This window comes from Calcarisporiella thermophila (assembly GCF_041956535.1).
Source record: "Calcarisporiella thermophila strain CBS 279.70 unplaced genomic scaffold VTP21scaffold_28, whole genome shotgun sequence".
In the NCBI taxonomy this organism is placed as follows: domain Eukaryota; kingdom Fungi; phylum Calcarisporiellomycota; class Calcarisporiellomycetes; order Calcarisporiellales; family Calcarisporiellaceae; genus Calcarisporiella; species Calcarisporiella thermophila.
The window spans coordinates 79,773-100,042 of record NW_027192218.1 but is presented as its reverse complement, the minus strand read 5'-3'; the positions used below and the strand labels follow the sequence as shown (position 1 = coordinate 100,042).

Here is a 20,270-nt window from a genome sequence, read left to right as displayed (position 1 = left end):
CCTCTTAATCCTTAATTTTTATTATTTCGAAACCTCTTTCCTTGTATAATAAGTTTTCTGTATTTACTTCATCGTCTTCTCCTGGTTTATGCCTATTAATACTGAATTTCCTCTACCCTCTATCCATTGAAAGTCACTCCATTTTTCTTAAGCCCTTATGCAATTTATTAAAGAGGTCCGATGGAAGGCTCTTAGCTTAAAGACCCGTAGCTCCCCTGTATGAAACACGTTTTATGGGATCGCCCATTCTACCACAAACGTCTACACGTGACACACCTTTATACTCATTCAAGCCAAGCTAAGACACGCTCATTAGTGGCATAGTACTCCAACACACCAAGGTACAAAGTGCAATATGCATAGCAAGTTTCACTTGGCCCGAGTGTTTAAAGTGAGCCAAACCAAAACCTGGATCGTCGATGGAGTCAAGGAAAGATGCTATGTTCAATCCGAGGGGGGAGGGGAACTAGTGGCGAACTGGAAACATAGCTCAGTGAGTCGGCCAAGCTTAAACGATGGTTGGTTGACATGTGGAGGTGGTATAGTCCATTTTAAACATTATTACGACTATATACGTTCGTCAAAAATGTAGGATCAACTTACCAATTGATAAAGGCCTTGAAGAAAAAGCACTGAGGAGTTTGTAAAATGATACTTTTTTCCTCAATAAAGTTATTATGACGGGGTACAGGTGATAATTATACAACCCCTCCTAAACAGCGTTTATACCTATGCATTTAACCTTTTTTCCCTGTTCGAGGTACATCTTACCACCAGCAAACTTAATCGCCATCTCAAGAGCACCCGCCTTGATACCATCGAAAGTCAATGGGTCACACTTAATTAACATATTCAGTGCCGAAGACCTTCGAGGTTTTAGGGTGTATCTTGAGAGAAAGCGGATTCATGCCCTGGCCACAAGGCCTTAAAGCCCGTTTTTAATTTAGCGTATCCCTCAATAGAGTTCATTACTGAATTTCGAATGTACTGAAGTAGCGAATAGAATGATATGCTTTTCCTGTAAGGGCAGCGGCCTCTCGTGTCCACCTAGGCATGTTGGATGCACACCTTAAGTCTTGAAGGGTTCAAGGCGAAAAGCCACAGGAAATTTGCCCAGTCATTTCTGGCCGTTCAGTGCAATTTAATTCTCGAAGGATCCCCCCCGCCGTTTAGCCCGTTATTTTCATCACTATTCTTTAGAGGTATAGATTAGGTTTTCACGATCGAAGCCCAAAAATATTAGAGGTAAGTTACTCGAAACACTCTCACGTCTAGGGAATGCTAGTTGAAGAATATGAGTAAGAATAACCTCATCTCTCATTCTTCTCATGTTCATCCCAACTCAACCACATCATGGCTGCATCATTAATGTCCTTGCCCAACTCTACTGATAGATGTCTCGTTTCGTCCGCGCTTCCAAATTCAGGCACGTTTTTGGCACACCAGCGAAGCGCGAAGCCTGCTATGATAACCTCAAGGTATCGAACAATGCGTGGGACACGAACTTGGTGAAGGTCAATCCTGTAAGTGGAATGCTCCATCCATCGGAAGTAATTGAATGGTTTGAAGCTTGCCATGTCTCTTAATTTTTTATCAACAATCCAGTTGTTCATTGCTGTGAACTGGCAAGCAAGTGGGGGTGGTGCATTCGCTGTTATTCCGCATGGCCAAGTCGGTAAGTTGATCCATCACAGCCATGTTCGGCGGAGGTCCAAGCTAAAGAAATAATGCTGTTTACTCTTTTCCTCCTCCAGGGAAACAGCCTGAAAACCTGACCCTCTATCGCGGCCACACTGCGGCTGTGCTGGACACAGACTTTGCTAACTACAATGATTATGTGATTGCATCTGCATCAGAGGACGGAAAGGTGATGATCTGGAACATTCCGGAAGAGATACCCGAAGAAATGGAGCATGTATCTCCTGTGGCGAAACTTAGCGGACACGGACGGTAGGCTGCTTTGCATCCAATTGATTTACTCCTTGAGTACTGAAGCTTTTGCTTATGGTAAACGGCTAATTCTTTTTTGGCGCGGGGGGGTCTCTTCCAGCAAAGTAGGTCATGTTCTTTTTCACCCCGTTGCTGACAATGTGCTGGCCAGTTCGAGCGCAGATCTTACGATCAAGCTCTGGGATATCGAAAAGGGCACCAGCGTCCAAGAGATTGTCGGGCATACCGAGATTATCCAGTCGATGGCCTGGAATTGGAACGGCAGCCTTCTTGCTACAACATGCCGGGACCGCAAGCTACGCATTATTGATGTGCGTGCCAACACTATTGTTCAGGAGACCGCGGGCCACCAAGGAGTGAAGGGATCTCGCGCAGTGTGGCTTGGCGATACAAATCGTTTGGCGACGACCGGATTCTCGAAGATGAGTGACCGTCAATTGTTTGTATGGGACACCGACTCTATCGAAAAGCCGGTTAAATCCATCTTCTTGGACACTTCGGCAGGCGTCATCATGCCTTTTTATGATTGCGACACGAAGATGTTGTACCTGGCTGGCAAAGGGTAGGCTTTTTACAACCGCGAGTTCTTACTAGCTGACATGGATTGACCTTGTTTCTGTCGCCGTTTGTTGGATAGGGATGGAAATATCCGCTACTATGAATATGAAAATGACGAAATGTTCTTCCTCTCGGAATACAAGTCCCCCGAGCCCCAGCGTGGCATGGCGTTCCTTCCGAAGCGCGCTGTCAATGTCAACGAATGTGAGATTGCCCGTGCCTACAAGGTTGGCAATGGCATTGTGGAGCCGATCTCGTTTACGGTGCCACGCAAATCGGATGCTTTCCAGTCCGACATCTATCCCGCCACCATTGGCGATGAGCCTGCGTTGACCGCAGACGAGTTCTTCGCGGGGAAGAATGCTAACCCGAAGCTGATCGATCTGGAGAAGGGATTCAGCGTGAAAGAGAAGAAACAGTTTGTAACCAAGGCCGTGCAGGAGGAAGAGAAGGACCTCGGCGGCCCCAAGACGGAGAAGGAGTATCAAGAGGCTTATCATACGCTACGTCATGAGAACGAGGAGCTGAAGAACCAGGTCTCTCAGAAGGATGTGCAAATCAGACTGCTGGAGTTCCAGTTGGACCAACTGAAGAAGAAGCTAGAAGCCTTGAATACCGGTGCGTCGACCGAGAAGAGCGCAGACGACCAGCAAAAAGTCGCGGAGGGGATCGAAACATCGAAAGCGGGGGAAACGCAGGAGACCACTCCAGAAAGCACTCTTACGGCTGCAGATGAGCCCAAAGAAGAGGCCAAACCTGAACAGAATATTGAGGAGCCGGAGACCGAGGGAAAAACCAATCCAGCCGAAGCCGAGCAAATAGGTGTTTAAGGGACTAATTCTAATTTTCTAAATTTTTGTGCTTTCTTTTTTCGCAGCCCTATTTCCCTATGTGTTACGATTTTTGTTTTATTCTATTTTCTTCTCTTCTATTTTATTTTATTTTTTACATTACTGGATTTTATTTTATTTTTTTTTCTCTTTTCCATTTTATCGCTTATTTATTTTAAAAAACTTGGTCTGTTTTCAACTTTTATTGTCTTTGTGTGTGTTATTAAAGAGTATTTTTTCTTTGATTTTCTACAGCTCTTCTCATTTGCTACGAGAAGCTCGTCGATGAGTTAACATTGCCATGGCTTGCCTGCAGTAGGTATCCAGTTTGCAGTTCTCCTTAAGCTAGCTGCGGCTGTAGATTGGAAAAATATATTAAAAGGTATTGGTCTAATACAAGTGGGAAAAAAGGTGGGATGAATTTCCAATTCAGGTGTGTTTGAAAATATTGGCATATGTGCAAAAGGAGAAGAAAAAAGAAAAATACAAAATGACATAACTATTACAGAATAATTAAAACAGAACCACGGTAGCGATGTGCCCGTTCTTCATCACTTCTAACACCACCCCATCATTGTAACCGGTCAGCACACTCGATCCGAAAGGATTCTGCCCAGCAGAGACCCGGTTGAAGATGACGGGGCGGTCGGTATCTACCCCATCTTCCGACCCCACCAGTTTACGAATTTGGTCGATCTATAATTCCATAACATACATTTAAAGCAAGTTCTTCCTAGCCCTAACCCCCCTCTCTCACTCACTTGGAGGAGAGCTATTAGCAATTACCTTCATTTCCGATTCCACCACAACCCACTTACCCGCGTCGGCCGATTCCGGAATCTCGCTCTTTCCATTCTTTCCATTCTTCCCATTGCCTCCCGTGCTGGGGAATGGGGTCTGTCGGTTAGGGAACACGATTCGGTATGGGCACCGCTTATAACGCTGGAAATCGAAATGCCCAGGCACATTGCCGTGAATGACTATTTTTTTACACAGATGATTAATGCTGTCGAAGAGGAGATCAATGCCAAGTGCAAAGTAGTTGTAAAAGTAATCTGGCAAAGCAGATAGATACACATATTATTGATTAGCCTATCCCACATGGGTTAGAATAAAAGAGCTTTAAAGTGGAGCATACCGCTACTGCAAATTGGGCCGATCCTCTGCTCCCATTCTGCCTCACCGTCTGCTATGGATTCTCTCTCTTCGCCAAGCGAGTGTATTCTCATCTTATCCTCCTCCTTCCACCATACTCTATTGGCGGATCCGAGTGCACTAATTGCATCCTGTGGGGTTGTTACCCCCAACTTGAGATCTACCACCCCTTCGATTCCCCCGCCTTTCACAAATTGTAGGGAAAGGCCTGTCCCTACCATCGCCACCGCTGACTCGAGCTCTCCCGGAAATCGTAGCGATGGAAGAGTGGCTTTGAGCCAAGTGGATGCGCCCTGGTATATATAGGCGTGAGAGGCTATGGGCGAGGTTCCGTCGGGAAGCTCAATAGGCAGCTCTGCAGAGGACGTAAGTGCATCAGGGTCTGAGATTGGAAAGGTAAAGGAGATTCCCTAGTAGTCAAGGCATAGACATGAGTGAGTCTTAGGTATAGGCGGGAGAAAAGGCGTAGGAAACGCGGGAGAGATTTACAGGGTAGCCAAGAATATATCGCTTTGTTTGCTTATCAAACTCTCCTGGATAAGTTGGCCTACACGCGAAAGATAGAAATCCCCTTTAATAAGAGGCAAAAGAAGGTGGAAAAGAGACATGGCATTTACCCGAACAGTTTATATACTACTAAGAAAGTTGGATCTGTCCGTACTGAGCAGATGTCGCCTCCGCCCTGGTAGGTCAATTTCAATCGCTCAAAATCGAAGATCTCGATTAGTTTCAGGCGCTGTGCCAAGGGCTCAAATCTCAGATTGATTCCATTTTGGGTGAGTGAAAGGATGAAATCGGTAGAGAGTGGAGTCTAAAGTGGCCGTAGGGTTAGTTGAATCGCGCGTATCCATGATTAGGAAACGATTGTAATGCTTACGTCTTGGCTGTACTTGAATTCTACGTTAGGAAAGACGCGCACCTGCTCCTTTAGTCGTTCGCAGATGTCCCACACCGACATACCTAAGCACGTTTTCAACGTTCGATTAGCTCTTTAGCCACTACAGCGATGCAAGCAGCTCACTGGAGAATGCAATGGAGAGGCAGTTACCTAGCTTGAACCAGCCCACGCTTTTACCTGGCACTATTTCAGCCTCTAGCCGCCGCGGAGTCATCTCATGCATTGCGATTGATTTTCTATCTGAAGAATACACAAGGTGAATTGTAGGTGATTAGGAAGACGCCGATTTAGCTGTATTCGTGCGCAAGGAAATAGAGCTGGAGTTTCTTCTTAACTCATTAATACAGTCTCGTGAACGTGACTGATTCTGAGGGTGCGGAGTTTAAACACATCCACCATTTTCTTGGGCAGTTTTAAAAATACATTAATATATTAATTAAAGGGAAGGGGCAAAGCGTTGGCATAAGGAAGAATAAGGGAGTAAATCGCAAAATATATATAGTCAAACGAAAAGAATGAATAAATTTGCAAAAAAAAAGTTCGAAAAGGGCAGTTAAGATATCAAAAGGCGTCTGAAATAATTATTCCATAGAGACAGTTTATCAATTTTTTTTCCTTAGGATGGTGGGCCCGCCCTCATGTGTTGCCGCTGCTGCGGCTGTTGCTGTGGTTGTTGCTGTCGCTGCCGATCATTTTCTCTCTCATCTCTTCTGGTCTGTTCGAGTCTTCGGAAATGGTAAAAGTACACTGCCCACCCAATGGCGAGACACACCGCCAACACCACCACATTCTCTATGAAATTCTCCATGGACTCCTCATCACCCTCCATATACCCGTCTCCGCCCTCTTCATCTTCAGAGGATTGCCGGTGGGAGCCTGAGTCAACCCGATGGGGCAGACGATGGCTATCGAGCCACCCGGATCCCTCCTCAGAGTCGTGAGACAACTCTCTCCCTAGTGCGTTGGCTTGCTCCGCTGAGCCCTGTTGCTGCTGCTCTGCAGGGCGATTAAAGTACCAGCTCAGGAGCGGTGGGTAAAACCACGAGCTTATTCCAAGGTCAAGCTCGCCTCCAGAGTTATCCCCCCTGAATTTGGTCCAGAGGTAATGCAGCTTGAGTCGTAAAAGTGAAAGTTTCACGGGAAAATAGGCCTCTCGGTGTGCTTCAAGGGCTGTGTCATAATTCCGCTTCGCCAGATTAAAATCCTAAACACCCAGCATTTATATGGCCTCAACATCTACGTTACCAACGAACGCATTTTTCTAAAATTAGACTCACCTTTTCAACGCCGATCCCATTCTCGTGCATCCATCCTAGATTCCATATTGCCATGGCATGCTGATTGTGCGCCGCGACCTGGTAGCATGCCGCGGCTCTCTCCGGGTCCTTCGGTGTGCCAATACCTTTATAGTAGTAATCACCCATTTTAACGCGTGCATCAAAGTCCATTCCTTGATTAGCAGCCCGCGTCCAATAGATCAGGGCAAGCCGCGCCTCTTCTTGATTGGGTGCGCGACGTTGAGAAGGGAAGAGGAGGCCTTTAAGATCTATCATTTGCTTATCTATAGTGGAAATGATTAAAAATAAAAGAAAACCTCCGTTAGGTGACAGTTCATGACTCGGGTGTATAGGATTTATTACCAGGGTCGAGCAGCCATGCTACATTCGCTTGAGCCAGTTCATACCCACGCTCTGCCGCCAGCATATACAGCAGGACAGCTGTTTCTTTGTCGCCTTCCAAATAGGCCTGGTGCGCGTCTTCGAAGGGAGAGTGATGCCAATCGCCCCGCTCGGCCACTTGTTTGTATCTGAGGAGAGCAAAGTGGCAGTTTTTGGAGGTTCCAAGTCCAAGCCGTAACATCTCCGCAAGATAAAACTGCCCAAGCAGATTGTAATATGGAGGCTTTGCTGCTTGCGTGAAATGAAGAAAAGCGTTTTGCAGTAGACTATCACGCCTAAATTGCTTCCACTCCTCTAGGTACAGCAGGCCAAGATTCACTTGCGCGTCAGGGTTGTTTTTCTCCGCGGCCTCTTTAAAGAAGCCTATAGCTTTTTTCTTGTCTTTGGCGTCTACTGTGCCCTCAAGATACATTTGACCAAGCGCATTTAATGCAATCTCGTTTTTCTAGCATACAAATAAAAATTAGCACGAGAAAAGTAGCTGCATTTCCTCCTATTTCCTCACCTCGATTGCTCCGAGTATAAACCATTGAAACGCAGTTAAATTATTTTGCGGCACTCCCTCTCCACGCCAATACATTTTCCCCAAAAATGCAGCAGCATGTCCTGCCAACTTGGACAGTTCCTTGTTGGGCTTTATATCGGGGTCACTGATGGGAGCGCGCTCTCCAAAATAACGTTTTGCGATGGTCGAAAAAATCTCATAGGCTTTCTGATAATTTCGCGGAATAGAATGAGTCCCAGAATAGTATATAAGTCCAAAGATTAATTGATTTCTAATTGCTTCTTTATCGGTGCGGTCGCCATACACCCCATAATGATAGTCCAAGAAGCCTGGCGTATGCAAAGAGTCGACTAGATCGTTTGCACTACCAGCCCCGTAGCCATAAACGCCACCGTGTGAGTCCGAGAGTCGAATTTTTTCAGGGGGGAGTGTCCGTCCGAGTGGAGGGCCAGCTTTGAAATGCGCAATGGCTACGCATTGAAGAGCGTGATATATTAAATTTAATACTCTATTGCTATGGATGATGTCTACAATAGCCTCACCTTTCTCAGCAGCCTTTTGGTAAAATATCACCGCGTTCTGGCAGTTGTCAGCTAGAGTTCCATTTGATTTTGTTCCGATCCCCATTAGCTGACGATATCCAACCGACATTTGAGCAGCTGGGTCTCCTCCCATAGCAGCAAATGTGTAGTAGAGAAGTGCCTATGAATAAGGCATCATTGCATATTAATATCATCTGGAATAAAGCCGTATATTTTTTTCCACTTTACCTTGGCTTGATCCGCCTTGACAACCCCACCGACACCAGTCGCGTACATGAATCCAATCATATTTTGCGCAGATGGGAACCCACTCCGATCTGCCAGCTGAGTGTAGCACTCAAATGCTGCTGTCAAATTTCGATTATTGCCATAGAATGCGTACTAGAAATTAACGACAACAAAAAGAAGATTATTCGATCAGCAAATGAATGTCAAGCGGCGTAAAACACCTACAAAATGAAGATCTCCTAATAGCATCAACGCCTCATCATTTCCGTGTTCTTTTCCGGCCCGGCTTAGCATATCCATTACTTTTTCGAGCTTTTCTTGTTGAGCTGCGAAGGGATCGGTCCGATCGACAGCTGACAAAAACCCGCCTGTAATCTTGCGCTCGCCGCTCACAGAGTTTCGGGATCCTCCACCAAATGAGAACAAGGAGAGGAGAGAGTTGGTGACCATTCGAATTGCAATGGAAACCAGATTTTGCTCATTGCGTGGCTTTTTCGTGGTATGAGAGCTATCATATTTACGTTTGAGTCCCCTAAGGAGCTGACGAGCCTCGTTATAGAGCTGCAGACCCGTGTCTGATTTCGTCGAAGGCGGTAATGGATCATTAGATTTACCCGTGGCTACATCCTTTGAAGAATCTGATGATTCATGGCCTTCCTAAAAATTCAGAGAGTACATAAAGAGCAAATTCAGCACATGGATTTACGACCTCAAACAATTGCGGAAAACATTTGATTGAAAAGCAAAGGAAACTCATAAACTAACCTTTTTAATCAAAATTTGCTTCTTTGGTAATGAATCTGCACATGCACCTGAAATAAACACCAACACTACCGCCGCAATCGCTATGGAATGGTAGTTTAGCAAGGAAAACCAAAGTTTAGAAGTTAGAGTGAACAAGGAGAGAAAGTGGCATTCGTAGTTAAAAGAAAATCGATAATGTCGGGGAAGCAATCGCGTCATGAAAATGAAAGAGATCTGCACTAATCTCGACACTTACCTAGTAATACCAGCGATGTCCGCCTTAATCTTGCCATTCTTCTCACAATATGTAGGAAAGAATGAAAGAAAGAAAATTCTATTAGGATAATAGATTATGAAATGGAGCAATGGTGAAGTATTGAGTAAGAGCATCCCGCGTCGGCCAATTAATCAGTACCACGAAAAATATCGCTATCTGAAATCTTTCCAATTTTTCATTTAACAGTATAAATCGAACATATACATCTATGTAAAAACGAGAACAATATTTTATTATTACAAAGCCAAAGTGGAGAGGTTACAGGATTATAGGTGCATGGTTATCGCAAAACTACTGCTGCATTCCGTAAACCCAAATATTCTTGTATAGACCCTGGGGGCAGTTGCTTCACCATCTGAAATACCTCTGAGGAGTAATAGCGCAGTCCGGTTTTTGGATCCGTGTATTTTCCCTGCAAATTAAATGGTCAATAAGTAGTGCAGGTTGGGCATACAAGCTAGTATAGAATACCTCAAGGCCTGTGATATCACAGTATTTTTTTTGTGGAATGAGAGACGGTGGAGCTTCGATACTCCAATCTACGGCCATCAGTAGACGATTAAAATATGAGAAAAAAATCATTAACATCAAACACGTACATGTTGGCATATCAACCGGAATGTCCTGCGATTTTTCAATGGGTAAGATCTGCTTTAGGTTCTTGTATTTTTTGGGTGCAACATAGCTTGTATTTTTAAATGGGCGGTTAGCTTTGATCAAGTTAATAACAGGTGGAGAGTTTGTTGAATGAGGGGTAGAAGAATCACTGTCTGTAGGAGAAGCTTGCTGATGAGGAGAGTAAGAATAAGTCCAAGTTGCAAATCTGTGAAAATATGTACCTTAACTTGTCTCGAGGATCTGGTCGAATTCGACGATCTGGTCCTAGAATTTCGTCCCCTAGATAGTATGAAAAAGAAGGATTTATACTTTGAATTAATAACTAAACCATAAGAATTATTACGAACATTACTGCGATCCACTTCGATGGAGCCAAAAAGACACAGCTTTACTTGGAGATTCATACCCAATTTGCAGAATCCATTTCGAGATTTGAGGCGCAGTGCTTAATGGATGCATACTTTACTAGAATATGTACCCTATGATATGCACTATCCTGGAATAGAACACATGTGCTCGAGTCGAGAATGCTAGAAAATTGAGAAATCATTTGATTTATACAAGTGTTTATTAACATGGGCTTTAAATATTTGTATATATCTAGACAATTAAGCAATGCTTTTGCGAATAAATTACAGCAGAAATATATCACTTGGACAGCGACTCATCAAGAGGAGTGAGATTATTTCGAATCCATTTCATTTCTGGATATACCTGTACAAGAAAATACATATATTAGAATCGCTTCAAATTCGGAGGAAGTCAAGCTCTAGTAATTTACTCTTGCAAAAACGCGACCACGTATTAAAGCATAGGGCACAGGACCGTATACCCTTGAGTCAGTTGAATTACTCATATTGTCACCCTGTAACCAGACATGGCCTCTTGGGACCTATTTGCAAAAAATTGGAAAATAAGCCGCCAGAAAAGTGGTTACTTAATCATTAAAAGGATGTATACAGTAACATATTTATGAGGATCCTTGGATGGATCCACGCATACGATATCACCTGACTATAAGAGCGTAGTTCCACTTTAGATATGACAACAATAAAAAAAAACTAAAATAGAAACTTACCATTCCGATGATTCGCTTGCAAACCGCAACTTTTGGGTTTGTAGGAGAAACTGCTACAACTACATCACCAATTTGAAGTCGCTGGAATCTATGGCTGAAGTGCTCTAGTGCAACAACGTCACCAACCATATTGAAGGTCGGAAGCATAGAAGGACCAACGCACTGGAAATAAAATATATTTGTTGGGATTTAGCAATGATATATATATAACCGACCAGTAGGCAATCTATATATTTGGAAGGATGGAGATACAAACATTTGTGAGCTCTATGACATGCTCATTGAAAAGATGGATAAAACAGGCAAATTGCAGTAAGGTGGCAGTACGACTTGTAACCGTTCGAAATAATTCAGATCGCCACCACATCTCGACAATAATATAATAGGTATAAGTTTTGACTTTGAACTTTGACAGAGAGGTCAAAGTTGTGGGGCGCAGCACACGTCACATTTATTACTCCAAAAAAAGGGGGGAGAGCATATGATAATTAATTCCTCTTTCTATCAAGTAGGACCACTAAACGGATGAAAGCACGAGTAATTCCCAATCAACAGATAATAAAGAATTTCAAAGCGAATATTCCGCCTGCGGAGACGCGTCTTCAAAACTCATTGAGAGCAGCTGTACTAATTTTACTCATACCCACAACAACAACCGATGGTAAAGAAACCTTTGAAATACTTTTGACGAAAAGAACGGATACCATAAAGAATGCCGGAGAAATATGCCTGCCTGGTGGTAAATGTTTCTGTTTTAATGTATCAAAATCGTAAGTTTGCAACAATAACATCTTTTACAGGCAAAATGGAGGAGAAAGATAAGGATATAATTGCGACTGCAGTAAGACACATTTTGCAGCCATTGTCTAATACTTCTTCTAACATTTGCCACATTTACCATTTCTTAGTATCGAGAAGCATATGAGGAAGTCGGGCTTCCCGCAAATGCAGCCCAATATCTTACTCATCTCCGGCCTTTTGTATCTCGCCAACAAATTCACGTGACACCGGTTGTAAGTCTGCTTGTGGAGTCGTGGAAACCAAAACCAAACCCTCACGAAGTGTAATGGATATCTATTTCTCAATATTGATAGTTTTATTCGCGATACTTAATGTGCTCATCTCTATAATAGCGCAGATGTATTCACATTGCCTTTTAGCGACTTCATTCTTAACGGCGACCATCACTCTTTCGTTGATATTACTTGGTATAAAATCCCTTATAGGCTACATCATTTCCAACGTAATGAAAGATTCGTGTTCGGATTTACTGCAAATGTCTTGGTGGAAGCTGCACGCATTGGTTACGGCCAAGAGCCGGGATTCCGCCGCAAAGCGCCCGGTCAGTTAGGATGGAAAAAGTTAAATGTAATAATCCTTAAGCATCGATCTTCCCTCTAAAAGGCAGTGTACTTTTCAATGTATTTATGTTCTTGTTGTAATGAGGTTATTTATTCGAGTAAATAGTACAGCTTATATAACGGTATAAACTAACTTAATTAATCTCATTAAAGGTTATCTGATTTTTTTTTTTCATGCTCACATAGAAGAACCAATTAGGCATGAATAAAAACAAAGAAAAACTACGAAATAATTCATTAGCAATGAATAGTTAAAGAATACATAACGAAAACAGCCAAATCCAGTTATGATATACTCCATTTATTGCAAACCATAACTTATTTTGAAATATATATTATATTAAAAGAGGTTGCGAAACCCAAAACAAGTTTAAAATTGGTCATCCGCATAGTCAATTATTAGAGAGCGCAAGATAATCTAATATAATGAATTACATGTGAGCTGTATCCAGGACTACATACTCATGAGCCATTTTTCATCCTCGCTATTCTATATCAATTTTTCTCAACTGATTTTTTCTTTATATAAAGTTGAGGGCAGGCATGACATACCCGTTTTTTTTGTGCAGTCTTGCAAATTCTTTTAACTCTCCCATTACTTTATGCATCTATTAATTTCAATAGAAATTCACGATCCTCACTTATAGGGAGCAAAAAATGACGGATCCAGAAGTAGTGGATTTTGAAAGAGAGCTCAAAGAATTAACGTCCACATCAGCCTCTAAAATTCGATCTCTGACCAAGTCTGCCATTGCAAAATATAAGGTATCAAAATTTGCAAAGTCTTAGAATACAATAGACAAATTGCTTTTGATGTTAACTCCATTTCTCTTGAAATATTCAAGCATTTCGACAAAATTGCTCAGACAATTGTTAAGCACATACAGCGAGTTCCACCTGAATATAAGCTTTCTTGTATCTATCTCATCGATTCAATATCTCGCGCCGCCTTTGAGAGGAAACAGCGTCTTGACAAGTATGGTAAGGATGACCTGGAGAAGATAGCAGGCTATGAATATCTCTCGAAGTTTCAGACCCTGTTTCAAGAGGGAAGGGTATTTGCCTCGGTAATGCAGTGCTCGGAAAAAGATAAGGTTAGTTTTTATTTTTCTTTTAAATGATTGAGAGAGGCATCGAAGATGATTATTGCGAACGAGTCTATTGCATGTGCATGGGTGATTTCGAAGGAGCCCAAGAGACCAAGAGTTCACTAGTATATGCAATAAACTAAATGCCGGCCTCTTTTTATGCCATCCTTTTTTCATTTCATGGCACGAATTCTCCTCATTTACCTCTTTCTTTCTCTTCTGTTTTGTCTCGATATATAGGAGAAAATAAAAAGAGTGATTAAGTTATGGCAAACAGGCGGGATTTATCCCAATGATATCCTAACTGTTATCAAGAAAGCGTATTTCTCGGATATCACTAATTCGCCACCTACCGAGGCTACTTCGACTAATGATAAAAAAAATGGTGTGTAATTTCTACATTTATGACACACATCAATTTGGTTTGAGCTAGAAAAAAAATTTTTTTCCCACTAGATACTCCACCTGCTACTAATGCCGCCGATTCCGAAGATCAGGCTGCAAAGCTTCTTGCTACGCTCACGAATCTTGCCGCACTTTCCAACACACTTAAACCCACTTCCTCTCCCCAGACCAGTACACCGGTTAGTGCAAGCCAAGCTTCTACGCCCCTCCTACCACCAGGGGTTACCCCAACTTCACAGCCCCAGTTTCCGATGCATTATCCACAGCCTTCACAGCAGAGTTTTCAGCAACAGCCACCGACACATCTTCCCGCTGTGAGGCACCTACCTGGTGATAGAGCTGTTGCATACACTCTCGATCCATCTAAGCCTGTGGATTTTGATTACGATGACGAAGATGAAGATGTGGGCGGGACAAAAAAAGGAGAGACGATGGGCACATTTAAACAGTAAGAGTCGGTGCAACCATTCATATGTATCATTTAACTAATGATTATTACTTTTGCAGTCCACAGAATGGACATATTACAGACAATGCTGTAGCTCTTGCTAATACTTCCCTGCCTGTACCGGGTACTTCGTCCGGCCCAGTTCCCCACTATTCTTCACATTTAATGCACCAGATTCCACCACCTGGAGTGGGAAGACCGTCGCCTGCTGATGTCCCTACTAATGCGCATTATCTTGTGCCTCCCTTCCCCCCACACCCACCACGTCAACCACCACCGGCAACGCCTTTCAATGATAATCCAGCTGCTATGCAATCCAATTATCCAATGCAATGGGGAAACTATGGTTTCCCGCGACCTGCACCACCGCATTTCTTTCCACCCGGACGCCCTCCTCCACCACATTTTCCTCCATTTCCACCCGCACATCCACCTCCCTCCCATTATAGGATGGATCCTCAGCATGCTTATCAACACCAGCACCATCAACAACAAATAATGCTGCCACAGTTTAATCAAAGTGTCTCAGCAGCTATCCCTGGTGAGCTATCTAACGAAAGCAGTGGTCCAATGTCCGCCGGTATACCAGGAGCACAAGAAAGAATCGTACGAGGAGAAGGAAGCCCCCTCAAAGTACGAAAGAGAAGGTGGGATGACGGTGGTAATGAAAAGAGAACCGAATTGGGAACACAAGAGAAGTATACATTTAAGGACTCGCCTGAATTAGAACAGGGGACTATCAAAGGTAGTTTCGTATTTTGAATGAAGTCTTGAATGCAATCTTCATTATAGTTACATATAGTGCTGTCGCGAACTCTCTATTTTGGCAGGCTAAATTTTGAGCCGACCAAAGAATGGTGGGAGGAGCTCCTTGCGCCATATGGGCGGATTGTGAATATTGACGTAAGTTAAATCTATCTTATAATTTTTGCCAACATTTCATTTCCTCTTCCAGTATTATAACGCTAATTCAATCCATGTTTTTATGCTCACAGCTGGTCAGGCATTCTTCCTTTGTACGTATGGAAACACGAGCTCAAGCTGAACGTACTAAGTATGCGGCAGATTCAGGTGAACTCATGCGGCGTGATCCGCGTACGCAAAACATGAAGACGGGATGGGGTTGGTCAAACTGCCTCCCTGGAGTCAAAGATAACTTTGATTACAAAACGGGAGAAGTGCTTGTCACGCTTTCCAACCTGCGCCCCGACGAACTACAAGCACTGGCTGTTTCTTCTGAAGGTGGTTTTCAATCTAAAGGATTGCGGGATAGAGTCACTGTTGAAGAACCAGCACCCCTAAACACCACAAAGGAGATTTCTGGCCATCAGCAGGGAGAAAAGAATAAAGAGGTGAGTGAGAGAAGAAGAGATGTGGCACAAGGAGGAGTCAGAGACGAAAAAGATCCAAAGGTGATGTCGGCTGAAAGGAGTAGAGACTCACGAATGCAATGGGATACCTCTTCCATTCCAACGCACCCGGGTGCAACTCGCCGTGACCCTCGCGTCTGGGAAAGGGAGCGTAGCCCGAGGCGAGGATCCACAGAAGAAGAGTGGAGAGATAGAAATCCGCGCAGGCGTTCACACAATTAGCATTGGTGGTTTTTGTTATTACCTTGATATTAATTCCAACGTATGTTATTGTACAGTAAAACTGCAATCTTTTTCTTGCAAGCGTTTTCCTCCCTTTATTTATGAATCCTTTGACTAATGAAGTAATTTTTTTAGTTTCCGTTTTTGATTGATCCATTCTGAATACCATATGATTTTCTTTTTTTTTTTTATTGCAAATATTCCAATTGTATTGAGAATATTCATTTAAAAAAATGTGGAAAGCCCTACAGAATACTAAAATACAGATAAAAAAGCCAGTCACCAACGACTGACAAACCAAAAAAAACACTACTCCACATTAGTTGGCAATGGCTGCTGTACATGTTTAATTGCCTTTAACATCAAAACGGGATTTTCTTTCGCCTCCTTTAACTTTTGAATGACCACAAGCGGCTTTTCATCATATCCGAGACATCGTTCTGTAATTAAATTAGCATAAGTCAATATTTAATCTTTCCTATAAAAAAAGGTCGTGGACATTGTTTACTCACGTTGGTTGTTCCCATATGCAATCACAAGAGCATATTGTCGCCAATCGTCGCTGATTTTGTATTTCTTGAGAACAGCGGGCAGAACTTTGTAGCAGGGATCATCGGCGGTGATACGGAAGTTCTTGAAGGTCTCAGGCTCGCGATCACGATCGCGATCACGTGTGGAAGAGGAAGTGGATGAGGAAGCCAAAGGTTTGTCTCCATATACTTGAATAGCGCCATCGGAGGGGTCTTCACGCTTTACCAAATAATGTGAATATTAGAACTTACTGGTCATGAACCTAGACGATGCGAGAAGCATTTTACCTCTCCAGCAGACAGGGGCTCGGGATAATGCCGTCTGGCCCAAGCAGGAGATTGTTCAGCGGGTGAATGTGGAGAAGTAGGATCTGTATTCTCTATCCCCGCAGAGTTGATGGAGGGTATTACCGGGGGAGATCGAGCATTCAATACTAAATCCGGGGGACGTGGGGGACGTTGGACTGGTGGAAGATGGCCAGGTGACTTCTTTGGATCCAACGGTAGGGGGGACTATATAGGAGCATAACAATAATGTTTAGAGCAGCTTATTGTATTCATATATTTTTCATAAAAAAATAGTGGCAAAATGAAATTTACCTTGCCATCCTTAGTTAACCGCCAAATGGGCACCAGATCCTCACGGAGGCGAGAGAATTCCGAGGAGAGCTTTGTTATCTCCTTTACTAAGTGCTGGATGGTTGTATCTATCGAAGGAAAACCAACCGATAAATATACAATATATGAAGTAAGAGCAGCAAACAGCATATACCTCTCTCCTGTATGGCCATCTCCACTTTGCGCAAGTCTACGAATCCATTTGCATAGCAAAATTCCTATAAAATGAAAGTACCTTAGGATACATATTTTAACAATTAAACGAGAAATTAAATCTAAGAAATACATTTTCGAATTCTGTGGCTATAGTAAAAAGTTCATAAGAAAGTTGATCAGTTTAGAGTGATGAAGACAATCAGGATCGGAAAAAAAAATACTTACATGGAGGCACATAATCGCCGTCAAAAATAGGTATATTTTGCGAAACTTTGAGAGTATAAATCGCTTTGAGAATAGATGTGCGTTCACCAACTGTTCTAACCGAAAGATCCTTTAGTGCCTCGTGATCTAGATTGATAAGAACATCGCCGGTGATTCCATTCTCTAACGATCACCAAAAACATAATCATTAATTAGCTTGAGGCGTGACGGTAGTATATTTGCCATCTCTCACCTTTGAGCTGTCTTTCATATCCCTGAAATCCATTTGATATCATCCACTGCACAACTTTGTCAACATCCCACATCAATACATGATCCATGTGTTAGTGTGGATAAAATGAAGAAGAGTGAAGGTGGAAGGGGGAGAGGGAGGAGGAGGAAATCTGAAAATCAATCCTGAAGTTCCAAAATGCAATCGAGGAAATCTACGGGAAGTTTCACGGCGGGTTTGTGCTGTGTCTCCTTATATTCTGGAAGCAGTGTAGCTTTATTAGAGCTGCGGAGTCGAAAATAAATTTCTCGTCAAATTAAGGTGGATGTATGATTTGCAACTAAAAGAGGACAGGGCTGGAAAACCGGTCTGCCAGCCTTCCTTTATCTTTACTTCTAAAATAGAAACAAGAAGAAATAGAAGGGCGAGGCACATGAGAAATAGATTGGGGAATTAAAATGACAACTAAATAGTAGGCTGTCCCCATTAGATATGAAAAGAGTCGTAAATAGAAAGTAATAATAGGCGTATACTACATGGTAAAGGGGGGACACTTGGATAAATAATTAAAAAGAGAAATAGTTCATGAATTAGTGGGCAAAGAAAGAGCGCTTATGGTTCCGCTTGCCCTTTTTGTTTGGTTTCTTCTTATCCTTCTTGCCTTTGCCCTTGCCCTTGCCTTTGCCTTTGCCCTTGTTTTTGTCCTTGTTGTCCTCTCCGCCATTAGTGGGTGGAGTGATTTTGCCGTTGTTAGTGACGGTGATGGTCTTGCGCGTCTTGAAGAGAGCCTTTCCGTGAGATTTGTCGACTGCGAATTCTTTAATCTTGAGATTGTTGACCTTGGGGAGGTTTACTACCAAGAGTTCAGGACCAGTAACCGAACCACCCTGTGGCCCCTCAATCCGGACATCAGCGCAGTTCATGTAATACTCGCGGTTTCCTTCAGCATTCACCCAGGTCCAAGCAAACACAGCATCGCCAGCGGGGGCGTTCTTGGGGATCTGCACCTTATAGTTGCGGCTCAGGGGGCAACGGTCCATCTCATCATGAATAACCACGAAAGTCTTCTCGTTGTCATAAGAAAGAGCCCACTGGCAATGACCTCCCTTATGGGGGTTGACACCGTTTATCTTGGTGTTAACTGTCTGGCCGGCCTTAAAAGTGGCCTGAATAGGGCCCTTCTTGTAACCACGGCAAGGATAGGTGGTCTTCTTGAAACCGATAAAGGCAAAGTTATCGTAGTCGACGTCGTTCTTTCTCCGGTAGTAATTGGAGTACTGGCTGCGGCGAGGAGCAGGATACTCGAGTTCCATGTGGGCAACCGACAAGGAGGTCAGACAGGCAAAGGCCGTCGCGAGCAAAACGAATTTGGACAGCATGATGACTGGGATTTAATAAATATAGGAAGTGAAGGAGTGTATGTGTGAGAGAGAGCGAGGCCTTGTCCGGCAAGGATAGTGATGAAGGGTAAGGTGGAAGTAGGTGAAGAGTGAGGGAAGAAGGGGACAGGGATGAAAGGAGAAAAAGGGATGAGGGAAAGTGGATTTGAAATCCTCGGGTATGCAGAGTGAGAGAAAATATGAAACATTCGTTAAAGAAAGAAAATTGCTACTTATATAAACGTGTTTCGGATACTTTGGACACCGAAAGAGGCTATCTCTTGCGGCGCAAGACCCCACCAGTTGGAGTTGTTCATTTTAATTTTCGAAAAGCCTTACATGACTCTATGCAAAAGAGGTCAAACGCGGGTCTTGTACTCTTCCAATCGAATATCAACCTGAACTGACCATCTGTCAATGGTAAGGCTCGCTCGAATTAATTAACTCTATTTTTTCCACGCCCAATCATGCCTCTCCCCTCCGGCACTATAGCCTATGAAATCGAAATCCGGTGAGCCGCAGCTTAATTAAGAAATGTTCTTTTATTCGCTTGTTGCGACTACGCCTCATGCACTGGCATTATCATGATTAGAATCTGGAAAAAGGTGTCTACTGTGTCTCCAAACTGCGAAATTTGACTAAACAGGCATGAGTCGAGAGCACGAAAATAAACTCATTAACAAATCGAGTTAGGCCTGGTCTATCTTTGGAGCGCTTTTCACCGACTCGGAATTACGAATTCAGAGGGAATTCCCATCTCTATCTAGTCGACTGCCGTGAGAATTGGAAGACTGGAAGACCTCCCGTATACGAAGGACCGACAGGGCAGGATGCATTCTAGAAAAAAAGCTCCAAACTTGTAAGCGTTATTGCTTTCCACACCAAGCAAGTTATCGCTTCAAGTGACCATAGGCAACCTATTTTGCTGATATGCTTGACTACAGGAATTAAAAATTCTATAACTGGATAATAGTACTGGTGTCTCTAAAGATACCAGTAGCATAGAGGAGCTTCAGTGGTGCACACTTTATTGAAATTGGGTGAAGCTTTTTGTTTGGTGAGAATATCTATTTTGGTCGATTTGTGGCACAATATTTTTTCTTAATTCCTAACAAAGCCACGTTAGAGAAGGGATTGCGTCTAAGTACCTCTAAGGATAGTAGTACTGGTGGCTAACGCTAATGTGTGGGCGTCT

General features: G+C 43.2%; 11 protein-coding genes across 11 annotated transcripts; 3 read left to right on the top strand and 8 right to left on the bottom strand.

Moving 5' to 3' along the window:
• Positions 1–355: 355 nt before the first annotated feature.
• On the top strand, positions 356–3,338 carry VTP21DRAFT_6601 (uncharacterized protein; the record flags this gene model as incomplete). The annotated part of the gene is made up of 7 exons (XM_069397250.1): positions 356–493; positions 1,201–1,245; positions 1,395–1,523; positions 1,606–1,675; positions 1,755–1,950; positions 2,051–2,512; positions 2,588–3,338. The coding sequence occupies 7 exons, from the start codon at positions 356–358 to the stop codon at positions 3,336–3,338; spliced, it is 1,791 nt and encodes a 596-aa protein (XP_069246751.1).
• Positions 3,339–3,851: 513 nt separating this feature from the next.
• Positions 3,852–5,614, bottom strand: VTP21DRAFT_6600 (uncharacterized protein; the record flags this gene model as incomplete). The annotated part of the gene is made up of 7 exons (XM_069397249.1): positions 3,852–4,034; positions 4,125–4,393; positions 4,477–4,903; positions 4,983–5,040; positions 5,111–5,304; positions 5,371–5,453; positions 5,542–5,614. The coding sequence occupies 7 exons, from the start codon at positions 5,612–5,614 to the stop codon at positions 3,852–3,854; spliced, it is 1,287 nt and encodes a 428-aa protein (XP_069246750.1).
• Positions 5,615–6,007: 393 nt separating this feature from the next.
• On the bottom strand, positions 6,008–6,944 carry VTP21DRAFT_6599 (uncharacterized protein; the record flags this gene model as incomplete). The annotated part of the gene is made up of 2 exons (XM_069397246.1): positions 6,008–6,595; positions 6,669–6,944. 2 exons carry the CDS (start codon positions 6,942–6,944, stop codon positions 6,008–6,010), a joined length of 864 nt encoding a protein of 287 aa, XP_069246749.1.
• Positions 6,945–7,002: 58 nt separating this feature from the next.
• VTP21DRAFT_6598 (uncharacterized protein) lies at positions 7,003–9,382 on the bottom strand (the record flags this gene model as incomplete). Its single annotated transcript, XM_069397245.1, has 7 exons — positions 7,003–7,515; positions 7,576–8,045; positions 8,118–8,277; positions 8,346–8,498; positions 8,571–9,002; positions 9,111–9,190; positions 9,346–9,382. The coding sequence occupies 7 exons, from the start codon at positions 9,380–9,382 to the stop codon at positions 7,003–7,005; spliced, it is 1,845 nt and encodes a 614-aa protein (XP_069246748.1).
• Positions 9,383–9,646: 264 nt separating this feature from the next.
• On the bottom strand, positions 9,647–10,534 carry VTP21DRAFT_6597 (uncharacterized protein; the record flags this gene model as incomplete). Its single annotated transcript, XM_069397244.1, has 6 exons — positions 9,647–9,778; positions 9,838–9,905; positions 9,966–10,152; positions 10,206–10,263; positions 10,332–10,370; positions 10,446–10,534. 6 exons carry the CDS (start codon positions 10,532–10,534, stop codon positions 9,647–9,649), a joined length of 573 nt encoding a protein of 190 aa, XP_069246747.1.
• A 98-nt stretch (positions 10,535–10,632) lies between these two features.
• On the bottom strand, positions 10,633–11,429 carry VTP21DRAFT_6596 (uncharacterized protein; the record flags this gene model as incomplete). Its single annotated transcript, XM_069397243.1, has 5 exons — positions 10,633–10,698; positions 10,766–10,876; positions 10,945–10,998; positions 11,063–11,224; positions 11,319–11,429. 5 exons carry the CDS (start codon positions 11,427–11,429, stop codon positions 10,633–10,635), a joined length of 504 nt encoding a protein of 167 aa, XP_069246746.1.
• A 158-nt stretch (positions 11,430–11,587) lies between these two features.
• Positions 11,588–12,463, top strand: VTP21DRAFT_6595 (uncharacterized protein; the record flags this gene model as incomplete). Its single annotated transcript, XM_069397242.1, has 4 exons — positions 11,588–11,801; positions 11,863–11,903; positions 11,971–12,125; positions 12,196–12,463. 4 exons carry the CDS (start codon positions 11,588–11,590, stop codon positions 12,461–12,463), a joined length of 678 nt encoding a protein of 225 aa, XP_069246745.1.
• A 617-nt stretch (positions 12,464–13,080) lies between these two features.
• Positions 13,081–15,956, top strand: VTP21DRAFT_6594 (uncharacterized protein; the record flags this gene model as incomplete). The annotated part of the gene is made up of 7 exons (XM_069397241.1): positions 13,081–13,188; positions 13,269–13,517; positions 13,752–13,896; positions 13,968–14,364; positions 14,424–15,109; positions 15,167–15,267; positions 15,360–15,956. The coding sequence occupies 7 exons, from the start codon at positions 13,081–13,083 to the stop codon at positions 15,954–15,956; spliced, it is 2,283 nt and encodes a 760-aa protein (XP_069246744.1).
• A 309-nt stretch (positions 15,957–16,265) lies between these two features.
• VTP21DRAFT_6593 (uncharacterized protein) lies at positions 16,266–17,805 on the bottom strand (the record flags this gene model as incomplete). Its single annotated transcript, XM_069397240.1, has 8 exons — positions 16,266–16,396; positions 16,469–16,706; positions 16,775–16,999; positions 17,087–17,193; positions 17,259–17,322; positions 17,391–17,407; positions 17,486–17,647; positions 17,718–17,805. The coding sequence occupies 8 exons, from the start codon at positions 17,803–17,805 to the stop codon at positions 16,266–16,268; spliced, it is 1,032 nt and encodes a 343-aa protein (XP_069246743.1).
• A 70-nt stretch (positions 17,806–17,875) lies between these two features.
• Positions 17,876–18,183, bottom strand: VTP21DRAFT_6592 (uncharacterized protein; the record flags this gene model as incomplete). Its single annotated transcript, XM_069397239.1, has 2 exons — positions 17,876–17,981; positions 18,038–18,183. The coding sequence occupies 2 exons, from the start codon at positions 18,181–18,183 to the stop codon at positions 17,876–17,878; spliced, it is 252 nt and encodes an 83-aa protein (XP_069246742.1).
• Positions 18,184–18,286: 103 nt separating this feature from the next.
• On the bottom strand, positions 18,287–19,075 carry VTP21DRAFT_6591 (uncharacterized protein; the record flags this gene model as incomplete). The annotated part of the gene is made up of 1 exon (XM_069397238.1): positions 18,287–19,075. The coding sequence occupies one exon, from the start codon at positions 19,073–19,075 to the stop codon at positions 18,287–18,289; it is 789 nt and encodes a 262-aa protein (XP_069246741.1).
• Positions 19,076–20,270: the final 1,195 nt, after the last annotated feature.